Raw genomic sequence first — 21,076 nt, forward strand, 5'->3', positions numbered from 1 at the left:
GTTTACACCTCAGGGTCACCTACTGCCACCGACTTTTTGCCCGAGTAGTTTATATCCATTGTGACTGGGGGTCCGGCAAGATCCAGGTCATCAGTGGACACCAGAAGCTCCAACACATCCTCAGATGTGGAGCTTTTAGCTAGCAGACGTGTGGGTGCCACTTCAAGTTCCTTGTTCTTGGGGGCCTTCTTTTTTGATTTCTCGCACTATTCCTTGGGTTTCCCTGGCTGAGAGGACTTTGCTGAATCTGTATCTGTGACTAAGGATGAGCGTGAAGACCTACGACCAGCTGCTTTTTGGGCTCTTCAGCCATTGGCAGGTGTCATCTTTCCCACTAGCAGAAACCTGAGAAGGGAGTGACCTACGGGACCCCTTCCTAGCGAGAGAAGCTGAAGAAGCCTTACACTTTTCTGGCTCAGAAGTGGGGACTGAAATCCCTGATGGGAGGGGGTGGTTGCTCTCGAAGTAGGTGGTGCAGGATCAACTGCAAGCGAAGTGCCCGCCACCATCAATGGGGCAGGTGTAGTCTCCCAGTTCTGAGAGGTGACAGAAATTTGCAGAACTGATGGGGTGACAGCTGTTCTCATAGCGGCGGCATATGAGGTGGTCATAGCCACAATGTAGGTGCTCAAATTTCCTCTCAGCCTCAGTGTAGGTCTGTCAGTCCAGGGTCTTGAATTCCATGATTTTTCTCTCTTTCTGTAAAATCCTGCAGTCTGGTGAGCAAGGTGAATGATGCTCTCCGCAGTTGACACAGATGGCAGGCAGGCACATGGAGTATTGGGATCTACATCTACATCGGACACCCACAATCTAGACAGGTGGGGCTGGAAGTACAGCGGGAAGACATATGGCCGAACTTCCAGCACTTAAAGCACCTCGTCGGGTGAGGGATAAATGGCCTGACATCACAGTGGTAGACCATCACCTTGACCTTCTAGGGCAATGTTATCACCTTCGAAGGCCAAGATGAAGGCACCAGTGGCAACATTGTTATCCCTTGGACCCCGATGGACGAAATGAACACCTCGCCGCTCTAAAACTGACACGCAGCTCATCGTCAGACTGCAAAAGAAGGTCCCAGTGGAATATAATACCCTGGAACATTTTTAATGTTCTTAAGTGACGTGATCATAACAGAAACATCACCCAACTTGCCATAAGCGAGTAATGCCTGTGACTGGGCAGAGGATGCTGTTTTGATCAAGACTGACCCAGAGTGCATTTTGGACAAGCCCTCCACATCCACAAACTTGTCCTTCAAATGCTCCACAAAAAACTGAGGCCTCATGGACACGGAAAATTCCCCATCAACTCTCATACATATGAGGTATTGGGACAAATAAGCTTCCCTGCCTTCCTTAGCCTGGTGTTCCTCCCATGGTGTGGCCAGGGAGGGGAATGACTTTAGGTCATATTTCTTAACACTGTAGTTAGACTTTGCCCGTCTAGAAACTGCTGGCAGTGGGCCACCAGGAAGAGATGACATACTACGCTTCATGGTGTGTCATCCACCCTGATGCCACACACTCTGACCAGGAGACCCTCCCCACAGGCGCCACCAGGCCGCAGAGAAGGCCACCTGGCAGGATGGCCAACGTCGGCAGTCCCGAAGCCCCAGGCGCAGGCATCAGCAGAACTGTCAGGTGGCCTACAACCAACAGGGTACATGGCAGCCCCACCACAACGAACTGGCTACCATGCTGGATATGAGGTGCACAAGGTCCATGGCCATCGTTGGCACAGAAAGTGACACTGCATAGTGGCATGGTGGAAAACACAGTCAGGAAGGTGTCCTCGACCAAGAGATGGAGAATGAGCGGGACTGCAATGTGACGACGAGAAAGTGGGCCAACAATGGACACGATGCACCATGTAAGGCAACCTTCCCCAATTGGCTTGCTCTTTGGGAAGATTTTGAAGAATGGAGGTCAAACCCTACAGGGGACCATCACATAAAAGCCAAAACATGAGAGACTCCTTTTCGTCACCCCTTACGACAGGCACAAATACCTTGAGCCTATTGTAACACCCGAACCGGCAGGGGGTTTGTATGGTCTGACCACTGTGTTAGAACAATAACTGTAGAGTTTTTGGGCTTTATTACTACATGGTCAGCTGCATGTATACCAAAGTTTTTGTTTCCTACCTTGTGACGAACTTCTCAATGAAAAGAAAGAATGTATGAAAAGTTATGGTTCATTTAGAATGGAGGCATGTCATTGCTTAGGCCTTTGTCGATCCTTCAAAACTAATCATTCAGGAGATTATGATGGAAGACTTCAAGGGCATAGAACTCACTGAGTTGTTTTCAAAATGCCACACAGTTTGAAAATTACTGGTGTGCTCTGTTGAAACTACATAGTGACAATCCTTGAGGCATAAGCGTTTGCCATAATCACAATGTGCTTCATTCATGTGAAAGGAATTTTATTGTGGAACATAGCTGAGAAAACAAAGTAAAAAAGTTTCCGTTGCCTTCTGATTTTCAGTTGCTCTACAATGGGACACAAAATTTATAAGGAGAAGTAAAGTGTTTTATTGGACATGGCAAAATATATGCAGCCAAAATACAGGCATTTTTATAAAAACCTGCAGTGTGACAACTGAGTGATGTGCCAGACGTGTGTATCAACTTGTAAGACCAAAAATATGAGTTTACATTAAATATTAATCTTGTATCTTGTTTTAATTTTCTTTCTTAGAACTTTTAGATTCTAGGCAACCTATCATTATAGCAGAGTACAGAGTGATTTAGAATAATTCTGCATATCCATCGCTATAAAGCGTTTATCCATTTTAATTCTTATTTTCAGAAAACTGTGCTTAGCACAATTTTAAAAATCTCAACCAAGTATTTTCACCTACCAGTATGCACAACCAATACGTATCTCCTATTGCATTCTTATTTTGCAATAGTTCTCCGAAATGTACAATTTTTCTCGATTTCCTAAAGACTGCAAAATGTGCAATACAGCATTATCTGTGTATGCACTTTAATTGATGACACAGTGATTTCAGAGAATGTGCCTAGTCAGTCGAATCCTTTTCATCAGGTTGTGTCACAAATTTCGTCTCTCCCAAAATTCTACGCAGTGCCGACTTATCAGTTAAGTGATCCGTCCATTTAATTTTTACCATTCTCTTGTAGCAACACATTTCAAAAGCAAAATTATTTCTGTTCGCCTACAAGCATTGTTATCAAGTTGAGCAACGTATCCACAATAAAAATAACATTTCTGTAAAAGTTACTGACTTGTTTTAAGCAAATGGGCTAACTTTAAACTTTTGAGGGGGGAATAGTAATCTAATTTTGTGTTCAAATTGTCGTACCTCGTATATTAATGCAAGACTGAAAAGCATAGAACTGCTATAACGTTAGTTTCAGCTACTTATGCCCCAAGAATTATTGCTGATAAGTTAGTACTTTCACTGGTGTCATAATGCATAATGTTCTTGAGCAATTACTTAATTGGAAAAAGTATTCATTGCACAAAAGAAAGTAATTAGTATTGTGTGTGATGGTTCACATACATCTTCCGGCACCTTCTTAAGCAGCTGGGGATATTAACTATAGCTCATAATATGTTGATGTAGGAAGTTCTGGTAGAATGTAAATACCTTTGAATTAAAGAAGACCACTCACTGAAAAGCTGTAGTGTTGAGCTGTCAACAGGCAAACAGAAAACAGAGTAAACACACTCCCTCTCAATCTCTATACTCCCACATGGTGTGTGTGTGTTTTTTACTCTACCTCGTAAAAGGATTAGCCCAAAAGCTAGCAAGTTTTGTTCTTTTTGTGTGTGTGTGTGTGTGCGCCTATCAACAACTCACCATTTCTGCTCATAATTTATTCACTTATGGAATTTGTTAACAATTAATTCAAGATTGTCCGTACCCATAATAGTGAGTTACAACTACAGACTCACACCTAGGATGACACAGTTCTTTATGTAAGAGGAAATATATGTGGTGTGGTCTGGTTGGGCCCATAAATGATGAACAATACAGCACTGCAACATATTTCAGATTTCAGCTTGCTGATAACTTGCTTTATAATCAAGCCATAACATCAGATGTCAATTTTTGCTGTAGAGATTGTCAGCACCATGTAAGGTAGCATTCTTTTTCAGATAACATTTTATTTCCTTATTTTCCATATTTACATATTATATTATGTCTGTACATATCGGTAGTGTTCAATACGCTCAGCCAGCACTGTAGAACACCAGACCAGTGAATAAGATTTCACTTACCACACTGGCTCAAGTAGCCACTAGCATGAGATGCTGAGGCTAACAGAGAGAAAGACAGTTACACCAGTACACAATATGTTGGGAAAACTACAGGCATTCCGAAGTGAAGCAAGTAGTTTTGTTTAATAAATATTTACTAATAAAAGTAACTTTTTCCACTACAGCTATTACGAGAACCCTACTGGTGATAAACACTTTCTTTCTTTCATCATTTAGAAATTACAGGATATAAAACTGCACTGTCCAGGAAATTCTGTGTGACTACAAAATCCAAGGACGAGTTGTCCTAACCTCAAAGTTCCTGGTGGAAAAATACAGACAGCCATACTGTACGCCACTTACACCATCTTAACAGACTTCCCAACTACACTAAACAATTTACAAACCTCCACAAAACAGTTGGCCAAATTCACCAAACGAACGTGATTCACATCTGTGGTTATCAGGAAGAAGACAGCAATGTAGTTATTCTAAATGAATGGATGGACACATTCAATCTCCAGTCTGTGTACAAGACCAAAAATCCAGGAACTTTACAACCTGGTAGATAACTAAAGGACCATTCTGCTGATATGAGTATTTGGAAGTAACAGACAAAAAGCTCACACCTCTCCCACACAGAAAGCACAGGCCAATCATAACACATTATGATACTGAAATTCCACTAGTCACATTCATCCCTCATTCTCAATGGAGGGAAACTGTATATTGGGGAATGTGTTGTAAGGATAACTCCCATCTGTGCAGTTCAGGAAGTTGGTGATGGAGCGAAGGGTCCAGACCGCCACTTCCACTCCTTTAATTATCCCGGCCTCAACTTACAGTAACACACTGCCCCCAAAACTCTCCACCCTACAGTTTCCACCCCCTGTATTCTATCCTCTCCCCATTCTCATCTCCCACCCTGTTTCCTTGCAGCCTTCTGCCAACACATCTGCCTGTCTCTCCCCATTCCTTTCCTTTTCTGTTCGTCTTTCCCCTAGCTCTCTGCCCCACAACCTCCTGACACCACACCTGTTTGTGTCTAGTCCTTGCACACGTCACCAGACAGTGTTCACCTCTCTCCCCACCTGACCTGTACACTATTATCCCTTATCCTCCAGATTGTTGCTTGCATCCCATGTGATGTTACATTCTGGCCCAAGATACTGGAGTTGGCAGTATCTCTCCGTACTGATGAAGGCTGTGGCCGAAAGCTTGATGTGAGTGTTTACAACCCGACATGACAATACTTCAATACTTTCGTGTAATTGAAAACCATTTGATAAATAAAATAAACCAACAAGTACAACACTACTTGGGAAATGGGAAATACGGAAGCGTCCGATACCGCCCGTCTGCTTTGACGCATGACATCACAAATATGGCGGAAACGACCATAAACCACAATTCCAATATGGCCCGTATAAAGTCGGTATGTACACATTATGAGGACAAAAATACATCGAAAAACAAACAAACACACTTTCCACAAAAAGCCTAATGACACTAAAAGGACAAGTGCGGGAAATGGGGTGTTTTTGGATGGGGGCAACCTAAATATAAACAAATTTAGACACCCACCCCCGTACAAAACCACACAAAACAATGAGAAAAACTGACATCACAAAACTCCCCAAATGCCACTAAACACAGTATCTGGAGTCAGACACTTCCCTTGACCTATATAGCTCAACAGCAGCTCCCGTCCCATAAATTAGGATCAAACACTTCCCTTGGCCTATATAGCACAAAAACATCTCCAGATACCAGTATCAACATACACAGCCACATATTGGGATCAAACACTTCCCTTCACCTGCGCACTGTTACTTTTATCCGTCAAATCCATTCCTGAACAAAACACAACAACCGATTAATTTTACTAAAATTACCACATGATCTACAGCGAACAACACTAAATTAACCTTCACAGAAAATCATTAACTCACTCAAACGAATTTCACTACAAACACAGCTGACGCTCTAACAATTCTGGATAACTATCAAAAGCAAAATGAGCCCATTACAACACACAAACAAAAACCCTGAACATACCACCAGAGAGCACAACAAACCACAACACGACATCTACAAACACACCACACACGACAACACCCGTACGTCACAGGTCAAAGCCGACGTGTGGGATCGGACACTTCTATCAACCTGGGAAATGATATGCATCACGTTCCTCCCATGAACCATGGACCTTGCCATTGGTAGGGAGGCTTGTGTGCCTCAGCGATAGCTACCCGTACCTTAAGTGCAACCACAAAAGATGCGTGTCTATTGAGAGGCCAGAAACGTGTGGTTCCTGAAGAGGGCCAGCAGTGTTTTCAGTAGTTGCAGGGGCAACAGTCTGGATGGTTGACTGATCTGACCTTTTAACATGAACCACAACGGGGGAACTACAGACAATTTTTTGCCGAGGGCACGCAGCTTTGCCGTATGGTTAAATGATGATGACGGCGTCCTGGGTAAAATAGTCCACTATACGGATCTCCCGGTGGGGACTACTCAGGATGGCGTAATCGGGAGAAAAAAACTGGCATTCTACAGATCATAGCGTGGAATGTCAGATCCCTTAATTGGATAGGTAGGTTAGAAAATTTTAAAGTCAGATATAGTGGGAATTAGCAAATTTTGGTGGCAGGAGGAACAAGACTTCTGGTCAGATGAATACAGGGTTATAAATACAAAATCAAATAGGGGTAATGCAGGAGTAGGTCTAATAATGAATAAAAGAATAGGAACACTAAGCTATTACAAACACCATAGTGAATGCACTATTGTAGCCAAGATGGACACGAAGCCCACACCTATCACAGTAGTACAAGTTTACATGCCAACTAGCTCTGCAGATGCAGATGACTGAGGAAATGTCCAATGAGATAAGAAACATTATTCAGATAGTGAAGGGAGTCGAAAATTTGACAGTCATAGGGACTGGAATTCGATACCAGGAAAAGGAAGAGATGGGAAAGTAGTAGGTGAATATCGAACGGGTGAAAGGAATGAAAGAGGAAGCCGCCTAGTAGAATTTTGCACACTGTAACTTAATCATAGCTCTCACTTGATTTAAGAATCACGAAAGAAAGTTGTATACGTGGAAGAGGCTTGGATAAACTGGAAGGCTTCAGATAGATTATGTAATGGTGAGACAGATTTAAGAAGCAGTTTTTAAATTGAAAGAAATTTCCATGGGCAGATGTGGACTGACCACAATTTATTGATTATGAACTGTAGATTAAAACTTAAGAAACTGGAAAAGATGGGAATTTAAGGAGATGGGACATAAAGAACCAGAGGTTGCAGAGTGATTCAGAGAGAGCTTTGGAGAACAACTGACAAGAACGTGAGGAAGGAATACAGTAGAAGAAGACGGGTAGCTTTGAGAGATGAAATAGTGAAGGCAGCAGAGGATCAAGTAGGTACAAAGATGAAGGCTAGTAGAAATCATTGTGTAACTGAAGAGATACGGAATTTAACTGATGAAAGGAGAAAATATAAAAATGGAGTAAATGAAGCAGGCAAAAAGGAATATAGACATTTCAAAAATTAGAACAGGAAGTGCAAAATGGCTAAATAGGGATGGCCAAGAAGACGGGTTGCTTTGAGAGATGAAATAGTGAAGGCAGCAGAGGATCAAGTAGGTACAAAAATGAAGGCTAGTAGAAATCATTGTGTAACTGAAGAGATATGGAATTTAACTGATGAAAGGAGAATATATAAAAATGGAGTAAATGAAGCAGGCAAAAAGGAATACAGACATTTCAAAAATTAGAACAGGAAGTGCAAAACGGCTAAATAGGGATGGCCAGAGGAAAAATGTAAGAATGTAGGGGCATATCACACTTGGGGTAAGATAGATATTGCCTATAGGAAAATTAAAGAGACCTTTGGAGAAAAAGAGAACCACTTGTATGAATATCAAGAGCTCAGATGAAAACCCAGTTCTAAGATAGGCAGAAAGGTTGAAGGAGTATATAAGAGGATCTATAGAAGGGTGATGTACTAGAGGGCAATATTGTTGAAATAGAAGAGGATGCAGATGAAGATTTGATGGGACATACGATACTGCGTGAAGAATTTGATACAGCACTGGAAGACCTAAGTCTAAGCAAGGCCCCAAGAATAGACAACATTCCATTACAGCTAATAGCATTGGGAGAACCAGTCATGACAAAACCCTTCCAAGATGTATGGGACAGGCAAAATACCTTCAGGCTTCAAGAAGAATATATTAATTCAAACCCAAAAAAGCAAGTGTTTACAGGTGTGAACAATACCGAACTACCAGTTTAATAAGTCACGACTGCAACACACTAACGCCAATTCTTTACAGAGGACTGAAAAAACTAGTAGAAGCTGACCTCAGGGAAGATCAGTTTGGATTCTGTAAAAATGGTGGAGCACATGAGGCAATACTGACCCTACAACTTATCTTAGAAGAAAGATTAAGGAAAGGCAAACCTATGTTTATAGCATTTGTAGACTTAGAGAAACCTTTTGACAAGGTTGACTGGAATACTCTCTTCCAATTTCTGAAGGTGGCAGGGGCCAAATACAGGGAGCGAAAGGCTATTTACAATTTGTACACAAACCAGATGGCAGTTATAATAATAGAGGGACATGAAAGGGAAGCAGTGGCTGGGAATGGAGGGAGAAAGGGTTGTAGCGTATCCCTGATCTTATTCAATCTGTATATTGAGCAAGCAGTAAAGGAAACAAAAGAAAAATTTGGAGTAGGAATTTAAATCTGTGGAGAAGAAATAAAAACTTTTGATGTTTGCCAATGACATTGTAATTCTGTCAGACAGCAAAGTACCTGGAAGAGCAGTTGAATGGAATGGACAGTGTCTTGAGAGGAGGATATAAGATGAACATCAACAAAAGGAAAACAAGGATAATGGAATGTAGTCGAGTTACGTCAGGTGATGCTGAGGGAATTAGATTAGGAAATGAGACACAAAGTAGTGAAGGAGTTTTGCTCTTTGGGGAGCAAAATAACTGATGACGGTCAAAGTAGAGAGGGTATAAAATGTACACTGGCAATGGCAAGGAAGCGTTTCTGAAGAAGAGAAATTTTCTAACATCGAGTATGGATTGAAGTGTCAGGAAGTCATTTCTGAGAGTATTTATTTGGAATTTGGCCATGTACTGAAGTGAAACATGGATGATTAACACTTTAGACAAGAGAATAGAAGCTTTTGAAATATGGTGCCAAAGAAGAATGCTGAAGATTAGATGTGTAGATCATATAACTAATGAGGAGGTACTGAATAGAATTGTTGAGAAGAGGACTTGTGGCATAACTTGACTACGAGAAGGGATCAGTTGGTAGAACATGTCCTGAAGCATCAAGGGTTCATCAATTTAGTATTGAAGGGAAGTGAAGAGGGTAAAAATCATAAAGGGAGACCAAGACGTACATACACTGAACAGATTCAGAAGGATGTAGGTTGCAGTAGTCAATTCGAGATTAATAAGCTTGCACAGGACAGAGTAGCTGGGAGAGCTGCATCAAACCAATCTCTGGATTGAAGACCACAACAACTACATTTTAATGATTCTAGTTATGGCACAGAAAGAGGGTGAAACACACAGTTACTGAACTGAATCTACCTACAGAAATGAAAGGTTCGACAAATAGCGAATGTGGTTTCCAATGTAGATTAAAGACATTTCACCTTAGCTGCTACGTAACAGTAGTACATGAATATAAAGTATTTTCTATATTAACATTCTAAATGAGTGTTCTGTATTCGGCTGAAATGTTCACCATAATGTCTGTCACTTTTTTTTATGGAACGCTTAACTAGTTGAGTAATCTAAGACTGAATATCACAACAATACATCACAAACTTCACACCACAAAGTTCTCTATCAAACAAACTTTACCATTTCACTGAAATATCTATCCCTGATGCTCAGGTATAATATTCAATTCGAGAGAACTTACACATATATACTGTGTTATGTGCAGACCACAGAGCACAAAAAAGGGAAACAAAAATCATTCCTGCCTGCACACAAGTATCGACTACATGCTTTTCTGCTCTTTAGTGGTTTCCTTTATCCCTACATTTACTTACATTCTACCACAACTTTCCTTACGGCTATGTGTAAGCTTATCTATTACTCTGAGACACACACACAGTATATGCAATATCCACACATTTGTTCTAAATGCATAGTTTCATAGTGTTACAAAAGGATGACTGAATTAATTCCCTTGTGGCTAGATTCTGTCCCTATATCCTATATCCCTATAGCAGTATGCTTAGACAAGTTTCCTATGCTTCTCACCCCCCCCCCCCCCCCAGTCCACTCATAAGATTGGAAATGGAGATATTGCATGTTGAAATGGATGAGTTAGTCTCAACTTTACAGTATATGGCAATTCATGTGGTATGATGAGATCACCACTGTGTTCGCATCTTCTAATTGCTGGTGAAGTAACTGAATAATACACAGGCTACACATGCTGCCTCAGGGGAAAACAGTGACTTTCATAATATACACAGTACAATAAACTGCATATTTTGAAAACAAATGTTCAACATGCATTTTACTACTATTTACTAAGTGCTGCAAAGTGTTTTCCCAGCATTTGAATGCAAGGCATGATCTGTGGGTACTGAGCACCAGCCGAATTGTCAATGCCTACCACCTTCAGTGCAATTTTAATTCAAAAACCTCAGTATCATGCGTTCTAATGCAAATCTAAGATTTTTACGGTCGTTGTGTATTAGATTACTTCGATTATTCTAACAATTATTGATAAAGACATTGTACACTGCATAAAAATTGCTCCCAATTTTTCCGTATTACTATGTCAACAGAGCTCCGAACATACAAGAGCCTAGATAGATACTAACCAAACAGCTACACATACTAATAAGCAAGACTTACCCTCTGTAACCTATATTTCGGTTCAAACTTCTTGGCATAATCTAGGGTATCATAAATCAAGGCGAACCCAGTTGATTTTCCACCTCCAAATGCTGTACGAAATCCGAACACAAACACTGTATCTGGTGTAACTTTAAACATTTTACCGAGTTTTTCTCTTATGTCAGTTTTCTTCACAGACGGCTGCCCTGGATGCAAAACATCGACAACCTGCAAGCAATAAGTTAATGAAAAAAAGTTACTGCTACACTGTAGTCTGGGGGGCAAAACAAGAGAACAGATTCATGATTTTGAATGGCTATGCATAAAATAAACACGAGGGTATTTTATGAGCATTCGTTTCAACTTGCTAAATAAGTGAAAACTCTCCAAACATTTCCATAATGAAATTTTATTCTACTTACCATCTGCTTTCGGCATAAGAGCCTATTTGTCATGAACTTTCTTGTTCGAATAGTTGCTGTTCCCTCACTCTGCAAAAGAAAAGTACAAATATCGATGAATCCTCTGTTCAAATTTCACTCTTGATGGTTGAAATGTAATTGTTTCGCAAAATACTTAATTCACGAATATCCTACCATTATTGGTACAATGTAAATTTAACTGCAAGTAGAAACGGCACACTAAAAGTGCAATTCCGAATATATGTCAATAGAAAGGAACACAAAAAATATTAAACACACGAACGATGGAGTTTCCTACAACGGATATACAATTTCAACAAGCGCATACCATGCTGCCCTCATACACTAGCACGTTGTCTCCAGCAAAAGGATCAAAGCGCCCTCTACTTCCTAGAGGGAAACTACGTCATAGCTGCTGAAAATGGCGTTGGTTTCGGAAGGACAGGAATATTGTTCTCCTTCAAAACGAATAAAACTTGACCACGTTCAACAGCTATCGAATTACACTACTGATATTGACTTAGGGAGGTATTCTGCCTCTACGAAAGATATATGCAGTTCAATCTCAGGTAAGCAAATAATAAATATTTTCAATTAATCGTGTAAAACTTGTGCTCAAAGATGGCGGACTTTAGGCGTGAAGCTCTTCAGTAAAGTTATGTTATGTGGGCGGGGCTGCCATGACAGCAAAAATGGCGCAGGACAAAGTCGAATATACAACTTATTTTCATAAATAGTATTTACTTATCAATTTTTCATAGAATTGTGATTCTGGTATGCTGGATGTTAATGTTCGAAGTTCTAATGTTATGTTATCATGAAAGTTAAGACAGTGCAATCTCGGCTAATGTGATGTACTCGATATGGATTTGTGTATCGATTCTTAGCTTTTATGTCGCATAATTATATATGTCTATTTTCTGCCTCTCATACCAGTTTAACAAATTTAATTTTCTAAGGAGTCTTTATTTTGCAGAATTTATTGACAGAAGTACGACGATGACTTGTGATTTGAGCAACGTTAGTTGCAATTTCTAAGATGGAGTATAGCGACAGCAATGGCGTCTAGTACTACTATTTCACGGGAAAATGCTGTTGACGTTAGAAAGCACTTGTCATACATGATGTATGGATGATGTTGCAGTTATTACCGAGAGAAAAAATTACTTTTTTCGTTTGAAGCAAGTATATATTATGACACTCCATAGTCAACATCAGATTAATATTACCTGACTTGGCAAAGGTTTTTGGCCTTCCGGAAACTTAATCAGTAGTATGCTTCACAAAAATTAGCCCAAATACGTTGTAATTTATCCAATTTCAACCCATACAGTCCACTTTATGCCATTGAAATATCTAGAGGAACTTGATAGAATGTCCTGAGATTTCGAGAGAGATAGATGGTTGCGTAGTATTGTGGGATACTTGTAACTGTACGTCAAAGTAAGTGTCATGTTATATTGCACAAAAATGTAACCATTATTTTAACAGTAGTTGACTGCTTATGTATTATGTTAATGTCTTTTAGAGCTCATACCATTATTTACTCTTAAACATATTTTTGCAACTGTCATGTAAAGTATAAACAATAAAAAATGCTGATTAATAAATTTTACGTTGTTTGTTGAAACCCTTGTCGTTAGTCTGGTGTGCGTCAATTACAAATGTAAAGCATGAATGATAAATTCAAAGTGATTCAGAAGAATATAAATGTGTATTCATTAAAAGATTCTTAATGTATGCATGCGCCGTATCTTTTCTAATAATTCGAACGAGAGACAGCAAGCAACACCTTTAAGTACATACACTTTCGCGGGTATTTTGAGGGAGCAGCTGATGTGTGAATTGGATAAGAATTTTAAACGGTACGAAAAACTGCATATAAGGATAAAACTATTGTAACTAAGCAGGGTAAAGTAATAGTTGTTACAAATGAAAGTAGGACGACTAGACAAATTACGTGTTATTTGAATACCCAAGTTAACCTTACTTACATTTGTCTATGGCTTTTTAGAAGCCTCATGTAATTGTGTTTAAATCTGTCCGCATCCTGCTTTTCGACAGTCAAGCATGAAAACAAGGATGCAGCACCACAGGCTTAATCTCTGTGCTAATTTAGTACAGGGCTATGAAAAACGTATAGAGGCAAGTGTGGAGTAAGAGCTTTATGGTAAATCAATTCCTGCATTTTCAGTATGTATTTGTCAATGAGACTGTTAAACTCATCCCTGTCCTTAGCTCTGTATGTTTGTTTATTCGCCCTTCGACCATGTACCATAGGACATATCAAATGTATTTACACTTGTAAGCAACTTGTGTGTAATGGGATGGACCTGGGAAGGGTGGGCAGGAAGTCAGCTATTTACCAGGTCTAGTTGTAGAGTGGTAGACAGATGTCCCCATCCTACTTTTCCTTGATATCTGTTGATGTAGTGCCCAAGTGTGATATACAATTAAGACTTGACAAATTTTTGCTATCACATTAAACCCAATAAATTATTTAAGGTATGGCTCCTAGTTGGAAGTGACCATTCCATCTAGCATGTCTCAGAGAAGTAATCCAGAATGGCACCTGTTGACTATTCCTTAGGTGATTCTCAAGCCTCAGTCACTAAGATTCTTAAGAATGTGTTGCAGAGTGGGGAGGGGGTCTTTTAGGATTGTAGCAGCCTGACTCTAATCTGGTTGAGTTCTGTTTTGTAACAAAATGGAAATTTTTAAATCCTTAGTGCAAATGTGGAACATCTTTAATTGGTAAGCAAGTATTATAAATTGGTGTAGAAAGGTTAACACCCATGGTCAGCAAATTCTAATGGGTCTCTGAGGCTAAATGTGTTATCCATGAAAAGTGTTCGTAAAACCTGACATTTTATATGAATCAGTATGAGAAACAATTATGCCTTATCCCTAATTTTTTCTGATGATGTATGGACCAGCATAAGTTCGTGGGAAGAGGAATCAGCATTTGGGCAATTGAAAAGAAAGAACATAACAGAAAACTATATAGAAATCTGACTGTTTAGAGGTGAGCTAAGATTCAATGAACCATCAAGAACTGTGCGTTCTGTGGTTTCCTCAAATTATGAAATGTGAATGCTGGTATTGGTTCATTTGGAAATGACATGGCCAATTTTTCATTGTACTTTCTCCAGTGTGGATCAAGAGACAGACATGATTCAGTTAGAACTTTGGGAGTACTATCTTAACCATGAAGTTTGGCATATATGAGATCAGTGCTTGACAGTAACTGTTTGTGCACAAAATGATTTGTGTACTCTAGGGACACTGAAATTGTCAGATCGAAGCACATTTGATTTTTTTCCCATTGGCTTCCATACTTGTGTACATAGTTATGGAAAGTGAAAGTTCTGGGTGCATGCGTATGTGTGTGCACGCGCCACAGACACACATTTCACTAGGCCTATTTTATAATAAAAGTTAAAGAAAGAACCATTTCCCAGATGACTGGTCAAGTAATGCTTAGATTGGTATGTAGTGAGCCTACTTTGTATTGTACCAGTTACGTAAATCATGAGTACAGAATAACAAGAAACAGCCAGCATTAGTGGTAAGGTAGGTGCCATCAGTCAGTGGAGTTTGTTGCAGCTTTCCTTAATGCAGAGTAAAGGCTTGATATGGGATAATACATGGTAAAAAGTTGTCATAGCTAGAATTCCATTAATTGTTTCACTAGAACTGCAAAGTCATGAGCTCAGGTGGAAGACCAGGCTGAATGATGGATGAACACTTCAAATTTCTGTTGTGTGTTGTGATTTCACTCAAGTACTGGCAAAGTATTTGTTCCTGACTTTTCTAACTGATGACTAGGTTAGGATCAAGAGCCACACTTGTGGGAAGAAATCATCAGAATCTCCACCATAAAGGAAATGAAATAATTCTTCATTATCTGACAGTTGAAAATCGTTGTCCCCATGTATGAGGTCATAGTTTACTCGGAATGGGGAAAAGCCCTAATAAATGGTACAGTGGGATGTATCATCTGTCACATGCTTCTTAGTGGTTTCCAAAGTGTAGATGTAGAAGTATATCCATTGCATCTTTGAAGACAAGAGTCCCAGAATTCATTACCATAGCACAGCATCCTCTATTTTTGTCCAAAACAGAACAGCAGCGAAATGTTGTAGAGGCAAAATTATGACCTTGTCAATTGTTACACATATATTCAGTTGCCAGATAATAAAGAACTGTACAAAAATGTTTGCAAACTCTTCATTAAACAACTGTTGTGCCACCAACAAAACCTGACGCTTCCTTGGCAGAAAAAACAGTGGTCCAATATCTTTAAAACATCATATCCCGCAGGAACCCAACAATTTTGTAAGGAAGCTTGCCTTCTTAAATACTGATTTTTTTTTATTGGTAATTGTCTCGAGCAGTTTATGGAAAAATTTGATTCTGTGGTGAAAAATATGCTTATTTTTTTTCACTTTTTGTTCCCCAATGTATTCAGCATTGGCTCTTGTCCCATGTCATACAGCATCCTATTCTGTGTTAGCTTACTTCTTTTAAAAGATAATTTTCACTGCACAAAAGCAACCAATAAAATTATAAAGTGCAGCGTGCAGACTTCAACTTAACAGTAGGCCTACCTATATTCATGTATGGCTATTCATCTTTGTCAAATGATGAAGCAAATGCTCACTCATCTCACAAATGCACTTCTTTCATTTTTCAGTCAGTTACAGCATTTTAAATTTTTCTTGTCCTTTCAGTGCTTGTGTTATGCCACTGATGAAGGGTAGGTAGAATAAGCAAGACATCTTCATATACTATTTTTCGACATAGGTAAACCATTCAGCTATGTAAAATTGTGTAACACGTCGGAAATTCTCATTATAGTAAATAAAAGCTATAGGGAAAAATGGGTGCTGTAAAATATGAACAAGAATCGAGAGAGAGCAATAAGAATGGAAGGCCAAGAAAGAAGTGCTCAGAGGGAGTAAGGCAACTGTGCACCCATGCTCCCTTATAGTTCAGTCTACGCATTGAAGAAGCAGTTATAGAAAGGTACAGGAGTGAGATTAAAATTCAGGGTGAAAGAATGTTGATGATAAGATTTGAATTACATGACATCTCATAGGGAATGAGCAGCCTATTAAACACTGGGTATGGAGCGAGGGTAAAGCAAAGAAGATGAAAGTAATGAGGAATAGTAGTAATGAGATTAATGATAAATGTAACATTAAAATTAGGATAAATGAAAAGCAAACTGGTGCTTTTCATTTATTATAATGTTGTTCTACCAAGAACCGACGGAAGATTCTGTTAATTTGATCAAAATTGGGGATTTATAGTAGAAGGGAAGGTCTTCTGCTCCTTTGAAGCAAGGAGGATGTAAGAAATAGTTCAGCACAGACAAATAGGGCATTCCTAGTTCAAAGACAGCTGCTAGTATCAAACATAGGCCTTAACTGAAGGCCAAGATTTATGTCTGGAGCAGAGCATTTATGGGTGTATCATGGATTGTCAGAAAACTGGGAAAGAAGAAAATTTAAGTCTTTAAGAGATTTGATGTCGCTGAATGAAATTAGGTGGACTGATAAGAAATGAAAAGTCAAAACAAGTTCTGGTACCAAACCAGCAAGGACATTGTGATTTTTCATTGTCCACAAGCATATTGAGAAAACCACACTGACAATAATGTGTTTTTTTTTCCCAGTGTGCTTGTGAATGAATGACTCCTTCTTTTTATGCTCTGACAATATCCAGTGCGGCTGTAACAGCTAATTTCTATGTGAAATTTTGTGTGTGCACTTTGTAAAACAGTAGCAGAAGGAACACGAAAGGTGAATGTGCTGGTGCTATCCCAAAAAATAATGTATAGTGAAATGTATTGCAGAAAATGGACATTGAACTGTATTTGTTAGTATGTCAATATCAGATTAACAAGCAGCGTCTGGGGTAGCTTTGTGAAAGATGCTGTAGTACATGTTAATATGGGAGATAACATCTTCAGCAAATATAGTGGCTTGCAGATGAGTAAAGCTTGTGACCCATCTATCATAAGTAGACACAGTGGACATACAGTGAAAGAAAGGGGTGTGGGGAAGGCACTAGTGGTGCCACTATACGTATACAGAAATAAGTCGATAGCCGACACCTAATCGACAGCTGTGAGGATATGTTCAGATGAATACTTGTGGTGTTTGAGCCCTGTGGTGTAGCTGGAAGCGGAGACAAACACAATTCTATGGTCTTTACAGTATCATGACAGGAGAAATGATTCACAACAAATAGAAAAATTTAATGCACAGATGTGGCAAAGAAATCAAAATCACTTTGAATCCAGGACCAAGACCCATTCGAGCTGCAGTACATTAATCAGTTATAATTTCAGGATCGCTGATAATGATATAATTCAAATAAGCTTTTCTACAATTTGTTTTTGACATAAGTGTGGTGTTTTTATTGTCCTGAAGATATTGTTAGGTGATCCACTGTGTTCATTATAAAAATACTAATCTTTAGATTTATTGTGGCATGGACACGAAATAATTGGTTTGGATTGTCTCCTGTGTTGTTCTCAAACATTGTAGGGGACTTTCAGCTCTGGAAAATGTAACACCACTTGTAATGAGCTTGAATATGTTGTAAATTAAATAATTTTTGTAGCATTATTAGTGTGGTCAACATTAATGGGTATAAACATGTTAAGAGCTATGGGTCTCTTTAACTTTGTCAAAAAAGAAAGAGTAGGGTAAGAGGGGAACAGTGGACATAATTTCTTCATTTTGTTGCAATAATGATCTTATTCCCATCTGTTTGCATTTTCAGCAGAATTTCCAGTTTCCAGTTGTGCCCTTAGTTCAGAGAATAGCAAAAGTCATGTTGATGATGATGAAGACGAGGATGATGATCTTTTAAATGTCAATGGTATCCAGCAGTTGGACTCTTCTTCAGCAACAGAAATAGAATGTGATGTTACTGGAGAGGGCAGGTATGGTTTTGTTTTGTTCCTTATTTTAACAAATACTGGCTTATTAACCTTCTCAATCTACCTTTTCCACCTTCTCAAGAGAGGACTATTAGTTTGAAAAGCTATGATAAAGCTAAGTACTTCTATATTTTATGTGTCATTCTGCAGCATGAAATAGTTCAACCCTTGAAGGTAAGCTACTGGTAGACCATTTTGGATTTTGTGCTTTGAAGCAAACAGGTTTTTATTTACTTAATGAAAGACACCACCAGCTCTCTCCTTTCACTATCAGCAAGACTGTTTCTAATTTAACTACAGATAAGTCTAGTTATGAGGTTAGTTGCTTCTCAGATTACATCTTCAATAAGATTCCTTGCATGCATGAATTTATGAACTAGTTGTCTCAGAAGGAATACAAAATTACATGAAGTTGCTGTGTACCAGATTCACAATCGAGGCCACTTTACAACTGTGAAATATTACACTGTTCATTTTACAAAATGTAATGGAAAGAAAATGACCTAAACTTTGTTAATTTAGTGATACAGAATTCATGTTGCTGCTTCTGCTGTTATTGTAATGATCTTATGCCTGAAAACTCATTGGATCTCCCTCTACAGTTCTACCCACCACACTTCCATCAATTGCCAACCTCATAATTCCTTGATGCCTTGGGATATGTTCATTGAGGCAGGTTGTGCCATTAATTACTTACTTTCTTATTTTGATTCAGGACCTCCTAATTAGTTATATGGGCTATCTGTCTGGTCTTCAGTATCCTTCTGTAGTGTCACATTTCAAAAGCATCTGTTCTTTTCTCACCTCAATTCTTTATCACCTGTGGTCACTTCCATAGGAGGCTATAGTCCAGGTAAATGCGTAAAGAAAATACTTCCTAACACTTGTTTATAGTTAGTGTTAACAGATATCTCTTTTGGAAACAGTTTTCTTCATATTTGACTGCGTTTTATATTCTCTCTAATTTGCTCATCATGAAGCTATGTAGCTGTTCAAATAGGATACCTTCTTTACTGTTCTTAGTCTCTCATTTCCCGATCTAATTCTTCCAGCATCACACAATTTAATTCAACTACATATCGAAATCCTTGTTTTTTGCTTATTGATATTTGTTTTTTAAACTCTTTTTGGACAGTATCCCTTCCATTTACCTGCTGTTCCAAGTCTTTGGCCATACTTGCATTGACAAACATCCTTCATCTTGAACTTTAATTCCTTTTCCAAATTCCTCCTTGGTTTCCTTTGTTGGTCGCTCTATATGCAGAAAGATAACATGGGGGTAGGTTGAATAACCGTCTCATTCCCTTCTAAGCTACTGCTCTCTTGTGACGTCCTGTAACTCCTATAACTACACTTACCTTTCTGTGCAAGTAGTAGATAACTTTTTGATCTCTGTATCTTATACCTGTTACATTTAGAAAAAATGTAGAGTCGGTAATGCCTGCTGTGTTCCTAAATTTCCCCTTAACCCAAACTTCCATTCTTTTGTAAATATTTCTTGTTAGTATTTTGCACTCGTGACACCGACCTGGATTTATAATTGCTATTAAAAATCAGATATTAGCACTAAATATTGAATTGCTGCCATTAGCTGTAATTCGCACATTTTTACTTGATGCCAGACACTACATGTGAGCAGCTGGCAGCAGTGCTTGAGCATATCATAATTTTCACAGTTTGCTATGATGACATGAACACATACCAGGCATTCAGCTTGTGGTAACATGATAAGCTGAATGCCTTGTATGTGTTCATGTCATCAGTAGTGATGTGACCAGATGAAGAACTTCAGTTCTTAAGATTTGGTACAGTAATGTAGTTTTGTTTTGGTACTCCTCAAAATCCGTGCATTGTTTTTGTCTTGATACACTTCCATGCGAAAATCTGTTAACGGGCATGTATAATGTCTTGTAAATGTGTTATTAGTTCAGATAACTTTTGCTACATTTACGTTAAAATAATATTTTGTTTGAAGTACAGAGGAAGCAAGGGGTAGAGACAAGGAAGTAGATACAGGCAGTTGGAGGACAGGCACAGTGGAGGTTGAAGCCAAGAGGGAGGATATGTTGCAGGAGGAATCCTCACGCAATGATTCAGCTGTCTCTAACACAGTGTGGTGATGGGCATTTGTAAACACAGACAGCTTGCTAGTGGTCATTCACATGTAGAATGACACACATGGGTTACATCTCAGTTGACTGACCATATGGCTGTTTTCACAGATGGGGTAGGAAAAGCCTCAGACAGGACTGGAGTAAGGGGCAGTCGGAGGATGTGTAGAATAGGTCTTGCATCTAGGACTTTTATAGTGATTCATGAGTCTCTGGTCAAGGGGATGGTGGCATGTGTGGGATAGGGACGAATAAGGATATTGTGTATGTTGGGTGAGAGGGCAAATACCACTTTGAGATGAGCAGAGAGGATATTTTGAGCTAGATTAGATGTAGTTGAAAGCTTGGCAGTGTAGGTGATTTGATCCCGAGTGGTGGTTCTCCTTTGGAGGCATCACCTACAAACATATCTGTGGTACAGCTATGAGTAGCCACATGCCACCACCCCATGCC

General features: G+C 39.2%; 2 protein-coding genes across 8 annotated transcripts in view; one reads left to right on the forward strand and one right to left on the reverse strand.

Annotated features, from left to right (window-relative positions):
• The window catches only part of LOC126323807 (40S ribosomal protein S24), a 29,779-nt gene extending 17,584 nt beyond the window's left edge, over positions 1-12,195 (reverse strand). The window contains exons 1-3 of one of the 4 annotated variants that reach the window (XM_049994881.1): positions 11,732-12,195; positions 11,558-11,626; positions 11,154-11,363 (exon numbers count right to left, since the gene is read on the reverse strand). In XM_049994881.1, coding sequence (XP_049850838.1) covers positions 11,154-11,363; positions 11,558-11,626; positions 11,732-11,734 — 282 coding nt within the window. In that variant the 5' untranslated portion in view covers positions 11,735-12,195. The remainder of the gene's footprint in view (positions 1-11,153; positions 11,364-11,557; positions 11,627-11,731) is intronic. The other 3 variants (XM_049994855.1, XM_049994935.1, XM_049994798.1) reach the window with 3 other exon arrangements.
• Positions 11,972-21,076, forward strand: part of LOC126323387 (NAD-dependent protein deacetylase sirtuin-1) — a 60,131-nt gene continuing 51,026 nt past the window's right edge. Inside the window, exons 1-2 of one of the 4 annotated variants that reach the window (XM_049994682.1) lie at positions 11,972-12,126; positions 18,353-18,515. In XM_049994682.1, the coding sequence (XP_049850639.1) occupies positions 11,979-12,126; positions 18,353-18,515 (311 nt within the window). In that variant the 5' untranslated portion in view covers positions 11,972-11,978. Of the gene's footprint in view, positions 12,127-12,590; positions 13,001-18,352; positions 18,516-21,076 lie in introns of those variants that run through there. The other 3 variants (XM_049994690.1, XM_049994700.1, XM_049994730.1) reach the window with 3 other exon arrangements.

The sequence above is a fragment of the Schistocerca gregaria genome, chromosome 1, assembly GCF_023897955.1.
Source record: "Schistocerca gregaria isolate iqSchGreg1 chromosome 1, iqSchGreg1.2, whole genome shotgun sequence".
In the NCBI taxonomy this organism is placed as follows: domain Eukaryota; kingdom Metazoa; phylum Arthropoda; class Insecta; order Orthoptera; family Acrididae; genus Schistocerca; species Schistocerca gregaria.